Source organism: Rosa rugosa, chromosome 2, assembly GCF_958449725.1.
Source record: "Rosa rugosa chromosome 2, drRosRugo1.1, whole genome shotgun sequence".
NCBI lineage: Eukaryota > Viridiplantae > Streptophyta > Magnoliopsida > Rosales > Rosaceae > Rosa > Rosa rugosa.
Window position 1 is genome coordinate 16156818 of NC_084821.1, and position 19020 is coordinate 16175837.

Here is a 19020-nt window from a genome sequence, read left to right on the forward strand (position 1 = left end):
GTGATCCAATTGTATCAAACAAATGTAAATACATGGTTAATCATTTATTCAATACAGTTGGATCGATACCAATTGATCTCATACTTGTTTGTTTGTGCAGGATGAAAGAAATAAAATACCAAATTCGATTTGGATTACTGAGCCAAATTGATTTGGATCCGAGGACGTATAACTCCGATGGTTTCAAATTTTCAGAATAATTAATTATTGGCAACTTATTCCAACTCCGATCCTAAACACAAAACCAACTCCACCATGGATCTGTGGATGAATCTGCTAGTTACTTCGTTTTCATACTTTAAAGTCCCCATTCTTTCTGTGAAGTTGGCCCATTCCATCATTACATCACAATCGATCTGTAACCACCAGTTAGAACGCTTCTGCATGAACTCAAACCATTAATTTGTCTTTGCGTGTCCACACATACATGATACATATATACTGCAGGGAATCATTTCCTATTATAAACAGAAGCATTGTACAAATTATATTTAAAGCCCCAAGTGATCAATCACAATGCTTTAGGCTGTTCATCAAGCTCATTAGTACTTTGAACAGATTATCAATTGCAGAAAAGCAACAACTATAATTAAAAAGCTCTAGTAGTAGCTATGTTTAACAATGTTTCTTTCTTTTCATCCAAGCCACAGCAAACATGGGAAAGAAACCAAACCATATATATATCTAGTTAACTCCTTATAAGTACCTTAATGATCAAACTGAACATCATCAGGCATCATCCTAGATATTGCTCTGCCAAAGAGTCCTTAGTTGCCCCAAAAAAGTAATGATCGACATCAAACTTTTAATGGCGGTGGTTTATACCCTCCTCGATCCTCCTCATCTTTGTTGTCCTCGTCTTCATCACCCTCACTGATCTGGCCGCTGCATGCCCTTGTAGTTGCTATGGAAGCTTTGATGGAGGCCATGGATGAGTTCCACAATTAGCTAGAGAGAAGGAGTGGTAGTGAAAGAGGAGGCTTGTGAGCTTTAAAGGGGTTATAGGAATATTGTTTGGGTTCGGTGGAAAGAGTATCTTCCAAGCATATACTTGAAGCATTAACATGCTGGCCCATGCTTTTTTCAACTTTAGGTATTTTTATGGGAACATGGATGTAACTAAAGTTGGGGTTGCTACTAGCTTCTTGTTAATTGTCTTTTGCATTTGCCTTGTCATTCTGCTTTGGACTGTATTGTCCTCCTTCCTGAGATACGTGGGCAACTGCAACTGCAACTGCATATACAAGAAGCTTTGGAGCAAACCGATCGAGCAATCCAAATCTTCTCTCAGAATCAAATACAATTTATTAACAAAGAAAAGAGAAAAGAAGGGGGATTATATTAGTTTAAAGGTAGTTGAGGTGGAGTGAGTGTTGATAAATTTAGATTCTAAACTTGCAATCTCAGTGTGCAAATGGATTCTGCTCATTATCGAGAATGCAGAAAAGGACTGCATGTAATATTGTAATTAGTTGTAGGGGGTGAAGAGGTCTAATTCTATGGCATTAAGCAAGAATTTGAAAATCAAATATCAATTTGAGCTAGCACTTTTGAAAGACGACTTCGATCATCACACTCAAACACTACTTTCCCAAGATCCCCTAGTTAGAAAAACTTTTATTTTGCTATTGGCCACGAACCTATTGTTGGTGCGAAAAAATTCGGGAGAGGGATTACCCAACATAAATCTCTCTCCTTCAATCTCCGAGAAGCCCTTGACGCATCCATCTTGTAATCGATTATGGGAGAAGGGACCTGCAAAACAGAAAAACACTCCGACGCCCAAGTAAATATCAATTCGAGAAGATTACAAAAGAAATTGGATTGATACCTCTTACCATTCCTCCCCTGGTTCCTCCATAAGCTTGAGAATTTATAGTCATTCATTCCTTGGTCCTCAATTTATGGTTCTTGGCCCTTACTCTATGTTATAGTGGGAGAAGAGGTGTTTGCACGTTCTCCACTAGGTGATCAGTTTTTACTGTCTTTCCCTTTAGCAAGTTGTTAGTCACTTTTGGGCTTTGATCAGTGGGTTTGGTTTAATGGGTGGGAGCCCAAAGCCAAAATTTTACACCCCCACACCTATCAAACAAGTGTATGAGCGTGCTTAGCCTTTCATTGTAGTGAATGTTTCACGCTATCACATTAACACAAACTGTTCGCAATTTCAAGTCATTCTAGTCCCGTAGGGGCATATAATTGGGGACCTCAGCCACATTCGCACACTTACAAATCATAAGCAGTACTTTTTTCTTTTTAAACATGATGAAATAGTGTTACCAATCTATTATCTAACTTTTCCGGTTGCTTTCTATAGACTTTCTCATTGTTTGTCTCCTCCACATCTTTATACAAGTTTTGATAATAAGTAAGAACGGTTCATCTTCAAAATGCTAAGGACACTAATTTGAACCAATCACGGATTTGATCAATTTTGATCATTAGGATTGTCTTATTTATATTACAGGCAGGCAGATAGTAGGTATGGCTTATCATTGTGATGCTTGACAAGCATGTGAAGCACATATATGTCTTGTATTAATTGGTAGAAAAAGATCAGGACCAATGATGAAGTCAATTAGAGGTGTACCTATTTTCTTAATACAAAATGCACATATATCATGGCTTGTCCAAGTAAAGTGGCACCATTTCCGCTCCGTGTCTCCCAATCATATTTCAATTAAGAAAGCATCTTCATTAGATTTCCATATAAATTACCACTATCTCACTCCCCTAGTCCCCTGATCTTATTTGCCCAAATTAAATCTTCAATACGAAGACCTTTGCAGATTGAAAAGAGTTCTGCTGATTAAAGAAGTGTACGTTATACAGTATTGGCAGCTTACCAGTTAAATTTCATTTGCTAGCTAAGTATTATTCTACAATTTCTACTTTGTTATCTTGAAATTTTTTTTGGGTAGCTAAGGATCTGTATCATTTGTTTGGATTTATCGTGTTAGAATTTGCTTAACATCCATGTGGGGAAGAAAAGTATAGCAGATACTAACGGAAACATTGAATTTAGTTAAGGGCAGAAGAGCTTAAGGAATGAATTAACTGATCGACAGGTTATAATCACGCGTTCAATGAATTACCTTGAAGAAAATTAAGACGAAGACAATAAGCAAAGCAAAGCTTGCCATGTACTTCTTCACCTTGTCCTTCAGATGGTACATCGAAAAAAAGAAAAAATAAAAAAGAAGAAAGAATGTACCACTTCCTGCTATCAAGTGTATCTAGGACTGCAAATTTTTGAAAATGATATATGAATATATCACAGAAGCAACTGCTTCTCTTTAGGAAATATTAAACTGTATGAACTGGTGCTGGTAGACAATTAGAGATAGAGAAATGAATCTTGAAGATTCTCAACAGTCAAGGCCCACAGCATGGAATACCTAGGAGAGATTTATGGGCAGGCTGAGACAAGCTTAGATTCTCATTGTAGTATTTTTATTTTTATGAAGTTAATTAGATGCTAATTGTTTCCCCACAAAATAGTGCATTATAGTGTTTTTGATTCTCATCTACGTACCTGTCTCCTGAAATATATATAATTCTATATATACAACTTGTGGACTACACTCCACAGACTCGTCTACTACAAAAATTATGGAAAGTAAATTTTTTGTAAAAAGAAGCAAGGTGTAAACTTTTGCCAGAGCGATCTCAAAGTAAATCAAATTGACAGTAGGAGAAGAAGCTCAAAATCCGATCAACCGTTAAACAAAACTTTACTTTCTGATATTCTAATCACGCCCTTCATATCTGTTTAAGCACCTCCCTAATGACATGCCCTTCCTTTTTTCGCTGGTTGTGTTGTAACAAGATGAGCAACTAAGCCACCCGAACTCCCGAAGCATAGTCATCATCCCATTCCTACCTTTCTATAGAATCTTTCTGGGAGAAGTAGTATTGTAGTGTAACCAGATATAAACATCTGGAAAATGTATATTGGTGAAATAAAGTATGATGTAGTCATTTGATATGACACGTAAGTTTAAATATCCGACCCAAAATAATTTAGACACATTCGGAATGTAGGTTACTAGATCATCTGACTAATCTTCTTTCCTTTTGTTGGTAGTGTTGTTGTAATTAGCATCCAATAATTGTGTTTTCTATAATTTAATTTTGTCAATTTGACATTTGTTTTATGTGCCCCAAGAACTCATCTGTATCTGTTCAGAGGCTTACCAATTAAGCAAAGAGAGCATGACCTTTTTAAAACCGCAAGCAAAAATGATTCAATGAACTGGTCTGGTCTTTGAACTGATTGGAATTATTTCCCACGACAAAGTCACCATTGGGGCTTGGTCTCAAAGCTCATGACTAGGAATCTAGAAGAACCATGCTGGTTTTGTCCTCAAATCTAATAACCTAGTAAGGGACAAAAGTCACATTGTGGAGCCACTCACATACCCTATCATTGATTATTTGATTAACTCAGAGACATGATTGGTCATGGGAATAATACACTGAACTACTGAAGAAATGTGTTGTGTTTACGCGGTTTCTGTATGATGGAACCCGCTTCATTTTTTCCTTTCTTCCATAGGCACACAAATGGAAGATGTAACATGAATGCCATATGCATTTAATTTTATATTATTGACAGGTAAATGTGTTATTTTTCTTCATAGCAGCAGCAGATGGCATCTCCTATTTGAAGTGATAAAATAAAAAATTCAGACAGAAAAAACAAACGATTCTTACCAATAGAAAGAGAAAAATAAAATTAAAGAAAAGCATGTTAGAGGTGAAAATTCAAGTTTTACAAATAATATTTGTGTTGTATAAGATGAACCATATAAATTGATCTAGTTTTAGTAATCGTGTCGTGTTCGAGTTAACCAATTAACTCATGAAAGTTGTAAAATGAATGTTATATACCGGTTTACAATCTTCTAGGTGTTCAAGCAGCTCATATACTTGTATGGTAACAAATTTAAAAAAAATTATTTTTTGGGAGAGATTTTGGTTGATGTGCCCCTCTTCTTTTGTTTGTAAAATTTTTTCGTTTCTTTTAGTAAATTTTGGTTGATGGTCCTCTCCTTTTCAAGGAAAAGTAAGAGCCTCGTGCATGCTCGAACTCGCTAACGAAAGATCGTAGAGATTGCCTAACCCTCAATTTTAGTTTTAAAAATAAAAAAAATATAATCTTTAAGAAAATATTTCTTAAATCATTTCAATGAATATTTCGTAAGTCGGTTCAATGAATATTTCTTTAAGAAAATATTCAATAAATCATTTCAATCCAATTACACACGCTTGATATTAGTCAAACCTGTTTATTATTCTTGTTTTAGCGGTTCATATCATATTTATTTTCGTGTCAAGCAGTCATCAACCGAAAACGACTATCCGATCAAAAGCTCCAAAGTTCTAATACTATTCACTTTCAAACTTTCTAATTCGTATCGTGCTCGCTTCGTGATATATATCTTTAAAAATTCTCCCCACTCAAGAAAATTCCATGCAGTTTGGAATTCCTAGGGCACATCATCGTCATCCACTAAGCCGACGCCACATAGCATCCCAAATCCTGTTTCAAGCTGTCAAAACCTCATAGGCCACCACTTCCCCAATTTATAAAACAAGAGAGAGAGAGAGAGAGAGAGGCACAGAGTGTGTATGAGGGTGAAAAAGGTAAGAGAGACAGTGCGCATTATTAGCGAAAGCCCAAGTCCCCAACCCACCATAGTCGGAGAAGGGAGCTTTGCTAGGTCTGTGTGTGAGAACCGCTCATTCAAGGTAAACAGAAGCAATTTTTGGCCACCCAAATTTCTCTCTTTCCTTTGATCTGGTATTTCCCGCTGTTTGATTTTTCCTGCAATCTCATTCTTCTATATTCCGGTTTTGATATGGCTTCTTTCGCCTTTGATTTGGTTATGTGCAGACAGAAAGGTTCGATTTTGAGTTTACAGACGTGTTAGTCTCCATTGATTAGGTGAAACCCAGAAATGGCTGCTCCACCAGCAAGGGCTAGAGCCGATTACGATTACCTCATAAAGCTTCTTTTGATCGGCGACAGCGGTGCGTGATTCTGCTCGCTTTTGTTTTCTTTCTGAATTTTTGTTTCAGATCAGTGGAATGCTTGGAGAGTTGGATCATTTTGGGATTGAAAATACGAGTTTGGTGATTTAGGGTTCGTAAATTTGTGGGGGAAAAAAAGAAGAAGAGATTTTTGGGTGTTGTTGAGGTTGGATCTGGCTTGATTGATTGCTTTTGAGCCTGATTTGTTGAAATGGCTGTTTGAGATTTTGAATCAGATATTGTTGCTTGAAGAAAATTGGGCATTTTGCTTGGTTTAGTTGTGTATAGGGCTGCTTTCATGTCCTGTCTATTGGGTCCATAGGCATTTTCAAAAATGAGCAATTTGGATGGTTGGTTTATTTGTCTAAGGTTGCTAAACATAATGCTGTCTTGATAAAAGCTGTTTTCTGACAATGCATTTTTAGATTATCAAGTACTCAAACCGAGTGTTATGTGCTGATAAATTGAATGCTCAAGTTGAGTGTTATGTGCCGATAAATTGAATACTCAAGTTCTCCTGCAGTTTTCTTGTGTTAGTGGTTATCAGAACTTAGTACACTTTGTAGATAAACAATGCAAAATTATAATTTTCTGTCTTGATAATTGCTATTTTTTGCAGGTGTTGGTAAGAGTTGCCTTCTTTTGCGTTTCTCGGATGGTTCCTTCACCACTAGTTTCATAACAACCATTGGGTGTGTGTATTTCTGATATTTTGAGTTGATTGCATCCCTTTTTTTTTAATTGTGAGTCTTATAATGTGTTCATTCATCCTTGTGCAGGATTGATTTTAAGATAAGGACCATTGAACTAGATGGAAAACGGATTAAGCTCCAAATTTGGGATACAGCTGGTCAGGAACGGTTCCGTACAATCACAACTGGTACAATTTATCTTTATGACTACTTGCATTTAAATTGACAAAGGACTGGTAGTACTGTATTTGTTGCTTACATTGTGTTATAAAAATTGGATTAGTTCTTTGACACCTTTCATTGCCCACATTTTGAACTCTTCAGGGATAAGGTTAAACTTTTCTCTGGTAGCAGGGAGAAGGGTATTCAACTCTACATTTATTGCTGCAAAAAATGACTAAAAAGGGTTTTTTGTTTTTTGTTGTTGTTGTTTTTGTTCATATATTCAAAAACTTGGTGTTTTACCAAATAACGTGGTAGAAACAGGAATGAATTTTAGGAAGAGAGTTTTGTGGGTGCTTAAAAAGGGTGGTCTCTATGAGCATTCTGTTAGCAGAAGTGTGTTCTGAAATGAACGAGGATGTGCAACAATCTTAGAGTGGCCATGGCAAAGGTTCATAAGTCATTTGACTTGCAACACTAAACATGTGCACTGGAGAAAGTGGTCCCAAAATAAAGCATGAAACAGCCAGACCTATTCAAGTACAGATTTAATCTGTCGTTGCTATTGAGTAGCCGACCTATCATTATGGTACAAAGTCAGTGGGCAATTTTTTGCTTACACAATTATTGGATGACAGTCATAACTTTAAGACAAGCTGCAACTGGGTGACAGATGTCATGCAAATGAATTCATAGATCATAGGTGGGTGCACGCCTATTAGACTGTTCAACTAGTACTTAAATTCCTGTAGCAACAGCTTGTTAACTACCTTCTGGCTCAGTTTGTTATTCATGTCAAGGTTCTTACTTTAAAAAGGGACATTGTTTTGTCCTAGTAGTGCCCCATCCTGTTTTAACTCAGAGGCTGGAAGTCTAATACACAGTGGATTATGCAAACCTTTAAAATAGGAATTATGAGAATGCAATGAACTATGGCCTCTGGACATTTTGAGGTAGGAGGACTGGATTATTCCTCACTGCCACAGCATCCAATCCCCGTGTCTTTTTTGGGGATTTTCTCAACTTCGCTCGGCAGTTATAATCAGATTATTCATCAGGCTTGTATTGCAACTTCAAAGAGTGTAGACATCAGTACTCTGATTTCTGCGACAAATAAATAATCATATAGGACTCTCTTTGTATATTCTTGTGTACTTGTGTTTTCCTTGTCTGTTTCTGCAGTTACCGAGAAAGATAATTTACTGTTTATCCAGTCTTTTTTTAATCTATCAACTATTATCCTTCTGTCTGCAGCTTACTATCGTGGAGCCATGGGGATTTTGCTGGTCTATGATGTTACAGATGAATCATCTTTCAACAGTAAATTTTCTTCCTTATTGTAATGACGTTTTCTTAATGAATCATTCAATTTCTTTTATCTGTTTCTCTTGGTTTATGGGATCTTCGAAAGTTTGGATGTTTCTCCAGAGTTTCCTTTCTTTTAAAGTTTCTTGATTTCTCTGTTGTCATTGACCTGCCTTGTTACTCTTTTCAGACATTAGAAACTGGATTCGCAACATTGAACAGCATGCATCAGATAATGTCAACAAAATACTTGTAGGTAACAAGGCTGACATGGACGAAAGTAAAAGGGTGAGCTTGTGCAAATTTTCAACAATTTTCTTCACCAGATTGCATAGACTTTTCAGTGGGGAAGCTTGTTTTGTCTTGCTTATACTTTTTGGATGCTTGTCGATATACACACCTAGGGATAGAGATTTCTAGTGCCGGTCTTAACAAATAATGCATTTTTTTATATTTTTTGTTTCTTATTTTTATGAAGGGCAGTTTAATTCTGATCTTAGCATTTGTTGGTGAACTTCACCTCCCACCAAACAAACTAAGCTACTATAGTGTTTTTACAAATGTAAAAACAGCCTGGGTTTTATCGTGTCATCTGCCAAAACATAACCATTCCACACTGGTTGCTCATTGGGAAAGATGGCAACCCAAGTGATTATAACTCCAGCTAGTCTGCAGTTTTGTGTCTATTTGTAAATGTTCTCCAGCTCTTTCATCAAACACACAGTTGCTCAGCATGTTTTCTTGTAATTTTATTTAGTAGTAAAAAGGAAATAAAAGGGGAAAAAATGAAAATACATGTGTACTATTCCTGATTATATATCCGCTATCCTTTTAGGCTGTCCCTACCTCTAAGGGCCAAGCACTTGCTGACGAGTATGGGATCAAGTTCTTTGAAACTGTAAGTAATGCTTTAGATTGTGGAAATTAGTTGGAAAGTGTTGTTAGGTATTTTATTGAATTAAATTCTGTATGCAGAGTGCAAAGACGAATCTCAACGTGGAGCAAGTTTTTTTCTCAATAGCACGAGACATTAAGCAACGGCTTGCAGACACTGATACTAGGGCTGAGGTATAATAGTTGCTCTCATTTACCGCTAAAAATAGAAAGAAGTTACACATTGGTATTTAGATCACTTTATGGAAATAATCTTTTTTGGTTATGTTATCACAGCCAACCACAATCAAGATCAATCAACCTGACCAGGCAGGTGGAGCTGGTCAAGCTGCACAAAAGTCGGGTTGCTGTGCGTAAGATGATTTCATTAGAATCAAGGAGGACATGCATGGGAGGCTTACACTTATGCTTGGAAAGAAAACAAACTAATTGTATGACAATACAGTATGATGGTGCTTGTAATCTTCTTCTTCTTATCTTCCTTTTTTTTCATCTCATTCTTTTCAAACCTATTGTGTGAAAGGTAGTTGCTTATCATTTCTCTTCTCTTTTGTGGTAAAGAATTGACGTGTAACCTGTGGCAGACACATTTTCGTATACTGCCCCTTTCCCCCTTATGCTTGTGACTTATGGTAGTGTGTGAGAGATAGATGGATGCTTATCTGATATTTTATAAATGTTAAAAAGACGTTGCCGCAAAATTTGTTAGTTCATGAGTGAGTTTGTATATTTTGATGTTTATAATTGTGAAAAAAAGAGGGGTATAATTTTGCCAGTGCAGAAAGTTTAGTGCGGCTTCTATAAAATGTGCCCTTCCCGGAAAAGTTTGCACCTGCATTATAAGCTTCAGTTTGCTGAAAATTGCAATACGGAGATTTTGCCTCGATATGCTTTAACTTTACACCTCTTGTCCGTGTGTCATGACTTCTAACTGCCAATACATTTTCCTAGTGATAATGTCTCAATGTATCAAGTGAAGACATTAAAACCAGTACCCTTCCATGGCATAAAGCAACAATGACGATCAACTACCATCCATAATAATTAAGGTCAGCTACCACAAGCAAACTACCAAACAAGTCGGCCACCCCATCACCATCAAGTTGGCTTCCTAAACCATAAAGCTATGCCTGCCTACTGAGCACCTGAACAGAGGTGTACAGTGTACTATTCGACCATTGGTGACCACTGCGACAGAAGTCAGGGATAAGAACGCACCTACGACCAATTGACCTCACGTCCTAGATGCGGGACAACTCGATTATCATTTCGAAGGAATTACGAATCAAACAAGAGTTCTTTTTTCTTATCACATCAGATGTGAAGGATTTTAATCTAACGAGCCCAAGCCGAAGGGAGGAGATAATTATCAAAGGACATCTCAGGACTACTGAATCTCATAGAAAAGAAAAGCGTCCATTCTTCCATCGATTGGTCATACAAATACATACATACTGGTGCTGATCATTCCTACACATACAAGACATCACCAATGTTACAGTTGAGGGAAGCCTATGCATATCCTACAAGTTCAGTTCCTCCTTTCCATAAATGCGCTGAAGTTCACGAGTTGCTGCTTGAAAGGATTCTGAGGAACAGAATATCAGTTCAATAAGCAATGAAGATAACTTGGATGCTGCTAGAGCCGATTCATGTATAAAGCCAGGGAAAGATGGAAAACAGATTTATTACCTTTCCAACTGAGAAAAGCCTTCTGATTGATCGGAGCGCCAAAGACTGTTTGCATTGTATCGAATAACAAGCTTTCAGGGGTGCTCCTTAATTCCTGTACGATCTGATAGATGGTCTTCCCATTCTCAAAGTATATGTGATTGTTTGGATGTTTTGTTTTGCAACCAGCATGCCGCTCAAATTCATAAGCATTAAGCCCCTTCCACAAAACAAATTTTTAATCATTAGGTGTCCAGATAACATACAAGGGAAAGAAGATGAGAATGGATGACTTGGTATATTTATTATTACTTACCTTGGTAAAGTTACATGATTGACAGCCGCAAAGATAGCTGGAACCCTTTATAATTCCGCGAAGTTCCTGGGTGCACGCAGAGATATAACCATAACTCTCTTGCAAGAAATTCAGTTGACCAAAAAGAGATATTAAAAAGGGGCAGGAAAGATGGAGTATACCTCACGTGCCATGGAGACATACTTTACAGGAACGCCATCTAAGATGCCAGTTGAAATCAAGCTTCTAACATTAGAGGGGAAGCTGTTTGGAGCTTGTTTCTTTATTGGTTTGATCTCTGGTTTACTCTTGGAAGCAGATTCTGGTCTTGATTTAGCTACAGAAGCCGTATTATCAACTGCATTGACATTTGTTGCATCCAATTCTTTCTCATTCACAGTTTCTGATGTTTGCACAGAAGACTGATGGTATAATTGATCATAGTTTGCAACAGCCCTGCCCATGGTGTTCATATCTTGTTCATCAGGAAACCCGCCAAAAGATATCATATTGGCATTACCTTTACTGTAACCATCACCCATTGATATCACATTTTCTTCCCTCTTGCCATAGTTGGGACCTAAAGGTCTAACATGGGCAGTTCCCTGGTTGTAGGCATGACCCATTAGTGTGACATTACCATGCTCCTTATCATATGCCTGCCCTGCTGATATGAAACTGGTTTCGTGTGTCCTATCAAATGCCTGACTTGTGGGCAGGTTACTGTTAAATTCCCTGCTAGAACCATGTTCCCTTGATGCATGCATGCCATTGTCGCTGTCCTTAACCTGGTTGACTTTGATTTTCCTAATCCCAGCAAAGCCAAGACATACTTCAGGATCTTCAATAGCATGAGATATGGACAAATTTACCGCAGCATCTTCTCCGAACTGGTCATCGATACCCTTTGTTCTTATGCTCCAATCATCTGATCCAACAGGAGACACGTTCCTGTCTGAAAAGTTGGCAGAGCTTGCTGTATCCGATCCAAATAACCGGTCAATAAATTGATGGGGAACCGACTGAAAGCTGGAAGGATTCTCCCACGCGACATTTTCATTTGGCATATCCGTGCTCAGTTTGCTGTTTGGAATATGTACTGCTTGCTTTTTGTTGGGGAACATCTGGGGTTCAGCAGAATCTACAAACCATTGGTGAGACCGCTTTGGTTCAATTCTTGAAGGGCTACCAAAAGTTGCATCTCGATCGTTTTCATGTCCCGCACCCTTTGCCATCCAAAAACCCTTGTTCTGAAACGACTGCCAACAACCATCAGTCAACAACTGCTTCAAACCTCATCTACTATATTCTCAAACATGCACAAGCCTTCTCATTAAATCAAACCAGGTAAAACATTACCAATAAACTTAGGCTCAAGTACTTGGAGTTTAGGCAATTCAATAATGGCAGCAATCCTAAAGAACACCCAACACCAGCAAAATCTAAATAACCACAAGACATTCCAGACAAAAAAAAAAAAAATGGAACAAAGACTTCAAAAACATTCAAGTAGAATTCTAAACCCCATTCTCACTCCCTAGCTATATTAGCAGAATCAAAGCTCATGTTGAAGTAATTACAATCACCCCAGAATGCATGCAACTAGAATTCTATATGCCATAAACAACAACTAAGTAGCAAAGATCACTAATTAGCAAAACCAAACAAACCAAAACCACAATTAATCATCAATTCCCCAAAACTTAAAAACAACACTTACCATTTTGCTTCTTATACTCCAGTGGAAAAGGAAGAACAAGACTTGATTCCACCTTCACTCAGTCTTCAAGTTTAAGTGTCAATAAGCACAGACAGTGATGAATTCCATCTGAAATAAAAAAATTAAAAAAAAAACACCAAAATATAATAAAAAACTAAACTTTTCTCAGCAAAATCAAAACCCTAATTCAGTAATTCATACAAAGATTAAAGATTTTCTCTTTACTAGAAATGGCCTGGAATAATCCCAATTCCTAAATAATGCATGAGATGGTGAAAATGCGGTAACCTAGAAATGAAGGAGGTCATGACAGTAAAAATTACCGGAACCTACCAGAAGGTTGATCGACGATCTCTGTCTTTCAATTTCCGGCGAGAAACTCCGGCTACGAAATTTGAAAAGAAAAAAAAAATCAAATCTTTTGCGAAGAGGAGGAAGAGGGGAAGTTTGGGTAGACGATGTGTGAGGAGCACTCGATCTTTTCTCAGAATAAAAATTGGGTGAACCCGCAAGAGTGAAAGCTCGTGGGTGCTTTCATCACCGTCCGTCCACGTGTCGGATTTAGTGTCCATCTAAGCCGTTAATTCAGTAGAAATTTTAATAAAGGAAAAATAAAAATATAATAATATTGAGGGCCCAACCGGGTTCGAACCGGTGACCTCTTGATCTGCAGTCAAATGCTCTACCACTGAGCTATGGACCCAAGCATGGTTCAGTTATTGAGTTATTGATTTTTGATATGAGGAAAAGTTTCATCGCATATATATCTAGGCGATCAATTGATTCCGTGCTTTAGTTGTATTTAACTGTTTTAGTGAATTTAGATTCAGATGTAAAAAATAATAAGGTAGTTGGAATATATACTCGTTATTTTTTATCATTGGCGGATTCAAATCCAACAACAGTTGTACACAATAATTGAGTTCAAATGAATTGACTATCAAAGTGTAACTCATGATATAGATCGAGCCATCTGAGAGTCGTAGTAATTTGCTGCAATTATGTTTTAGTCTGCATGGCAGTGAAACTTGACGGAGGCCTCGTTATTAGGAGAATATATATTTGTTCTATTACACTTAACTTGCTTGTATCCCAATTCAGTACGATTTCGTTTGGGTTTGTTCCACTGTAATACCTAATCAATTTTAAAGAGGTCACTAGTTGGGCACATTAATTAATTTCTCATAATGAGAAGACTTCTTCATGGATTTACTCAAGTACAGTTTCATAAAAGAAAAACACAAAAATGGTTTAACACTGAATTATAGTTCTAATTCGTCACGTATTTGGCAAACACATTGCATGCATGGTTGTGTCACACTTTGATCTATATAATTATACTATATATTAAAGCTGGGTTTCCGGTTACTGTTACTAAGCCGTTTTTTATCGGCTCGAGCTGAGCCGGTTGGTTAAAATTACACTTCTGTCCTTATTCCCTGATAATTTACAGCTTTGCCTGATTTGGATAAGGGTCGGTTCTTGCCTTTGCTTTACAATTTCAAGCTGCCGGTGCCTTCGGGAGTTTGACCTCCACTGACCTTTCCAGAAGTTCCGCGACTTCTAGACATCTACATCTACATCTACATCTACAGATAGAGAGGAACGATCCAGAGAGAGATAGTGATCGGGTCTGAGAGAGAGCAATCCAGGACGATCCACAGAGAGATAGAGAGATCGGGTCTGAGAGAGAGCAATCCAGAGAGATATCAAGGGCGATCCACAGAGAGAGAGGAGCGATCCAGAGAGAGATATCAAGGGCGATCCACAGAGCAAAACGTGTGATCTGCTGTGTTCGGGAAGCCTCCATCAACATCCGGAATCACTGTTAGTAACCTCAGAGTCGGCAATCATGCAGAATCACCAACAGTGAGGACTCGGTAAGAGTTCGACTTTGTAAGATCAACATCAATATCGTCGTTATCCATTTTTCTTCACATACCCAAACTGATTTTGTTTGATTTTCATGATATAATCGTCTTTCTGAAAGCGATTGATGTTAGATTGGTTTTCTGTCATTTGCAGTCTCTGTAAAAGTTCAAGCCCAAAAAAAAAAAAAAAAACAGGTTTGTGGTGTTTGAAGAGAAAGAGAGAGAAGAGGATTTGGTTTGAACAGTCCCGAATTTGTGGCTTTAGCGAGTTTGCCAAGAGTTTGTGTGTAAGTTTTCTGCTTCTGCAGCTATTGCTTTTGTCAGTTTTTGTGTGATTTGATTTTTCAGTGGGTCTTCTGCTTCAAGTATGGTAATCTATACTTGAAGTATTGAATCAGCTTTTCTTATCAGAAGCAATCAATTGGGTAATCTTCTTGCTTTTTTGGTCCCTATACGAACTGATTTCTGTACATAAATAACTTTGTTCTTTTTATGTATACCTATGATTGATCTGACCTTCAGTCCCTAAATATGCGTCCTTCATTTGTAAACACTTTTTGACGGCTTTTTTTTTTTTTTCTCCAAGTTTTTTCCGATTGATTACAATTTCATATAGTTGTTTTCTGTGGTTTTTTATATAGGTTTAATTTAAAACTTCTTCATGTGGTAGAGAGAATGGATATGCAATGAAGTTGGCTTTTTTGAGGGGATTCAGTTTGCATATACTATTATTGATACTCAAGCACACTGTAAATTCTTTATTTCCGCAATTTGAACTTCAAATGCAATAAATATGTATGAAAATGTCAACATTCATAACAGCAGCAGTAGTAGAGATTGGTAAATTCATGCATTGTTATTCACTTTTACTTGCATTAGTAAAGACTTAGAAGGTAATCGCTGCCCAGCGATTATTGTTCTTAGTTTTCGGTGATTGTTTATATGTTCTGATTATAATGTTTTGTAAACCTGTAGCCTGTAGGAGCATTTGTTCTTTGTTATTGAATGGGTTTGAGTACTGGAGCAGATTTTGAATGATAATATTGATTACAGGAAGTTGAATACGTTTTCCTTTATTCAAGGCAGCTTCAATTCAAATCAAAATCTCTTTTTTCTCTGGGTAAAGGTCTTCACTTTTTGACAGTAAGGTATTCTAATTTCTTAACTGATTTGATTTTTTTTTTAATTATTATGTGAAATTTTCTGTGTATAATTCTTTTTTTCAATCATTTTGTGCTTTTAGGATTAGCAGATGTATTCATTATGTTCTTTTTAATATTGGGTTGTGATTGATTGATTTTGCTTGCAGGTTCTCTTTCAAGTGATTGATTTGTTAGATCGTCTGTATTCTAGGTGAGTTTTTTGAAGCTTTGTAAATAATTTCATAGGATAGGTAATTCAATATTAAGTTTCTTGATGACAGTAGAACCGTAAACTGAGTTGAGACACTAGCACTATTGATGTCATTCAGGTGATCTAGCCATGGTTTAGTTAGTTGTTTTACACAACAAGATGGGAAATTGTCATCAAGCTTTTCAGTAACAGCATAGTTGGTTAAAGGTTCTGTGGTTAATATGAGCATTAAAAAAAAATATTCTCTGCTTCAATGAAAAACAAATCTATTCTTGCTTCCTCAAATTGCTAACTTTTAAAGCTATAATGTTGCCCTCATAGATGCACAAATGTTGTGCCATTTAAAACACAATGATTCTTTTTCACCAGTTTGTTTAGTAGTTTTTATTCATTTATTATTATGGTTAATCTAGAATTTTGATTATATAGACTTTAAATAATTACAAATTTGAAGTGATGATGGTTGATTCCGAATTTGGTTGTTAGTTGGTAGGATATTGTTTGTGTATTCTGCAGCTTTCTTCAAAGCTTTGGTTTTTTGCATATGGATCATTAACAAACTGTTACCTAACAATAAGAATACTGATAATATCTTAATGTTTATTTATTTATTTATTTTTTAAGCTTTTGCTTTTGGTTAGAGTAACTTTCTGTTTAAGTTAGTTTTCGCAGCTTTATGATTAATTTTCAAATTTCATTGCTGTTTTGTTTAGGTTTTTTAGGTTCTTTGCAAAGAAGTGCGTGCATTATTCTTCTGCCGCTGTTCCTGTGTACATTGTTTGGCGTTATCTCAGTCTCTTATTCCTATTCAGGTATGTTCTTCATATAGAACTGATATGTTTATATTCGTATTCACTGTTGGTCATGATACAGATTAATTAATATTTTGAAGATCAGTTGTTAACTTACTTATCATATGTTTGTAGTCAGATTCATGCTGTGTTTATATTAGTTACTGTAGAAGAAATAAACCGCAATGCATTGTTTTTAGTTTGAACTTGATAATTTTTTGGAATGAAGTTAGAGTCTTGCAGACCCAAATTGCCTCCTTTTTAAATGCCTTACAACTCTTAAAATATCGTGCCTTTTGTTGTGATCTTTAGTTACTGGCACTTTGAATCAAATAAATATGTTGATTTACTGCAAGCAAAGAAAGTCTGAATGCAAAATTATATATCTATTATTTTAAGTAACCTTAAAATATAAAGAATAGAATTATATGGCCACAGCATTATCTAAGTTTTCAAATTGGATTGAAGTTTGCGTAGGCTTTAGAATTTCACCAGCCACTGTTGAGCTTGAACCAGGTAATTAGAACATTCGGTTTTGTGTCATTTAGTCTCTTTGATGGTATTAGAATTATATTACTTAACCCTTGACCTTTATATCACTACACTATGTTCGTAAAATTTTACACTACTTTTATTTATAAATTGTCTTCTGTTCAATAAGGTACAATAATGAATGAGATAATTGGAAAATTCAACTAAAACGTCTGCAAATTTAGTCATAACTATAATTACTAATAAACAGATTGATTTCAATTTTGTTGAGTTCGTTTGGATCTTTTGTCCCTTTTTTCCATAAATGTTTAGTTGTGATTTCAAGAGAAAATTTTTACTTATCCATTGTGTTTATATGCAGACCAAGCATTACCCATGTAACTACATTCATCATCTTGGCTGGAAGGTTGAAATACAAGAGGTTATCTTTTTGAAGTGGATTTCTTCTGGCTTACTTTTGATCACTGGTAAGTTCTGTTGATATGCGGAAGCAAGATAGTTTTTTCTTTGCTGATTGTTTTATGTAATAACATCAGTTTACATCGTAATTTTGTCAGCTACAACTTGATTGGTTGTTATAAATTGCAGACCACGATTCAGGTGCAATTTTCCTTTCCACTATAGTTAATCAATTCTCAGCTTTTAGTATTACATTTTGATATTTTACATTTAACCCAGAAAGACAAAACCCATGTAGGTATCCAAGCTTTGTTGCCTATATATGTTTTTTTTGTTGTTGAAGTCAGTTCATTTGGCTTTCTATATAGAAGCTTACGTGACATAGGTTCCTACGCTTTTACAGTTTGACATCTAGAATTGTGGGTTTCATACTTTGGTTTTGGATAAGGAATGTCGAAGTACAAAGAGGTAAAGAAGATGAGTATTTTCTTTCGAATCATTGAGATAGATGACATTGTTCATGTTGTTGTGATAGTTAAGTGGTACATATGAAATCTACCTGCTCTAGAAGCACAACAATACTACGAAAACTAAAATCAATCATCAAAATTTTGACATTTTATTGATTTCGGTAGGTCGTTAAAAGAGTTTCCATATTTTTGTTTTTTGCAGCCAATGGAAAAGATGAGTTTTGCAGGCAATGGAAATCTCGCTTTATATAAAAACACGAAGCCCATACCAACAACCAAGGCCTCTCCATTTCCAGTGTTATCATAGGAATATGGCATGTCCAGCTTATAAGGCTTTTGAGGTTGCTGCGGTGACATGCTATGACAGTTACTTTGCCATTTGCTCATTTGTTCATAACATCTTATGTATTTCAACTAATTATCGTCTTCCAATTTTGCTTCAATTCACTGCCCCTATCTTCAATTCATTTCAGCACAATAGTTATTTTTGTTAACCAAACTACATCAAACTAAATAAATCTTTAAATAATGAACAAAAAATACAATAACTTTTTCCCCGCAGCATCGCGCGGGCCACCTTTCCTAGTATATATAAGAGCTCTGGAAGGGCTGGAATTCAGATCTAAGTAGGAATACCCCCACATATACATGGATCACGCTGTCTATAAGTACGAGTGAAAGTCAGGTTTAATTACTCAACCTCCATTACAATTTACAAATAGAATTCAAGATCGAGACGAAGGATTGGTGACGATGGAAGAAGAATCATATGCGACTGAACAAGTACTCGACGAGGAGGATCAATATCGCTACAAGCGATTAACTTCTTTCTTGCAGGTTGATCGCTCGTTCTTGACGCCGTGGTCTGG

The 19020-nt window shown here is 36.4% G+C and overlaps 2 protein-coding genes, 2 long non-coding RNA genes and 1 other non-coding gene across 9 annotated transcripts; 2 read left to right on the forward strand and 3 right to left on the reverse strand.

Annotated features, from left to right (window-relative positions):
* Nucleotides 1-178: 178 nt before the first annotated feature.
* On the reverse strand, nucleotides 179-1934 carry LOC133732245 (uncharacterized). Its single transcript, XR_009856997.1, has 2 exons — nucleotides 707-1934; nucleotides 179-380 (listed from the first exon to the last, which is right to left on the reverse strand). It is a non-coding gene; the product is annotated as an uncharacterized LOC133732245 (long non-coding RNA).
* Nucleotides 1935-5594: 3660 nt separating this feature from the next.
* On the forward strand, nucleotides 5595-9790 carry LOC133729121 (ras-related protein RABE1c-like). 2 transcript variants are annotated; one of them, XM_062156594.1, is made up of 9 exons: nucleotides 5595-5754; nucleotides 5900-6036; nucleotides 6656-6728; nucleotides 6816-6916; nucleotides 8145-8210; nucleotides 8386-8483; nucleotides 9031-9093; nucleotides 9171-9263; nucleotides 9366-9790. In XM_062156594.1, exons 2-9 carry the CDS (start codon nucleotides 5964-5966, stop codon nucleotides 9444-9446), a joined length of 648 nt encoding a protein of 215 aa, XP_062012578.1. In that variant the 5' UTR covers nucleotides 5595-5754; nucleotides 5900-5963; the 3' UTR covers nucleotides 9447-9790. The 2 variants fall into 2 exon arrangements, with proteins under 2 accessions (XP_062012578.1, XP_062012579.1); XM_062156595.1 differs by having other exon boundaries at nucleotides 5617-5754; nucleotides 5904-6036.
* Nucleotides 9791-10486: 696 nt separating this feature from the next.
* LOC133729120 (uncharacterized) lies at nucleotides 10487-13268 on the reverse strand. 2 transcript variants are annotated; one of them, XM_062156592.1, is made up of 6 exons: nucleotides 13109-13268; nucleotides 12776-12883; nucleotides 11238-12314; nucleotides 11077-11142; nucleotides 10782-10980; nucleotides 10487-10677 (listed from the first exon to the last, which is right to left on the reverse strand). In XM_062156592.1, exons 2-6 carry the CDS (start codon nucleotides 12776-12778, stop codon nucleotides 10613-10615), a joined length of 1410 nt encoding a protein of 469 aa, XP_062012576.1. In that variant the 5' UTR covers nucleotides 12779-12883; nucleotides 13109-13268; the 3' UTR covers nucleotides 10487-10612. The 2 variants fall into 2 exon arrangements, with proteins under 2 accessions (XP_062012576.1, XP_062012577.1); XM_062156593.1 differs by having other exon boundaries at nucleotides 13099-13251.
* A 138-nt stretch (nucleotides 13269-13406) lies between these two features.
* Nucleotides 13407-13478, reverse strand: TRNAC-GCA (transfer RNA cysteine (anticodon GCA)). Its single transcript has one exon. It is a non-coding gene; the product is annotated as a tRNA-Cys (tRNA).
* A 695-nt stretch (nucleotides 13479-14173) lies between these two features.
* LOC133732687 (uncharacterized) lies at nucleotides 14174-18594 on the forward strand. 3 transcript variants are annotated; one of them, XR_009857279.1, is made up of 10 exons: nucleotides 14174-14655; nucleotides 14801-14933; nucleotides 15288-15395; nucleotides 15700-15794; nucleotides 15956-15999; nucleotides 16713-16811; nucleotides 17644-17749; nucleotides 17840-17882; nucleotides 18085-18149; nucleotides 18354-18594. It is a non-coding gene; the product is annotated as an uncharacterized LOC133732687 (long non-coding RNA). The 3 variants fall into 3 exon arrangements; XR_009857280.1 differs by lacking the exon at nucleotides 15288-15395 and having other exon boundaries at nucleotides 14181-14655; nucleotides 15622-15794; XR_009857278.1 differs by lacking the exon at nucleotides 15288-15395 and having other exon boundaries at nucleotides 14223-14655.
* Nucleotides 18595-19020: the final 426 nt, after the last annotated feature.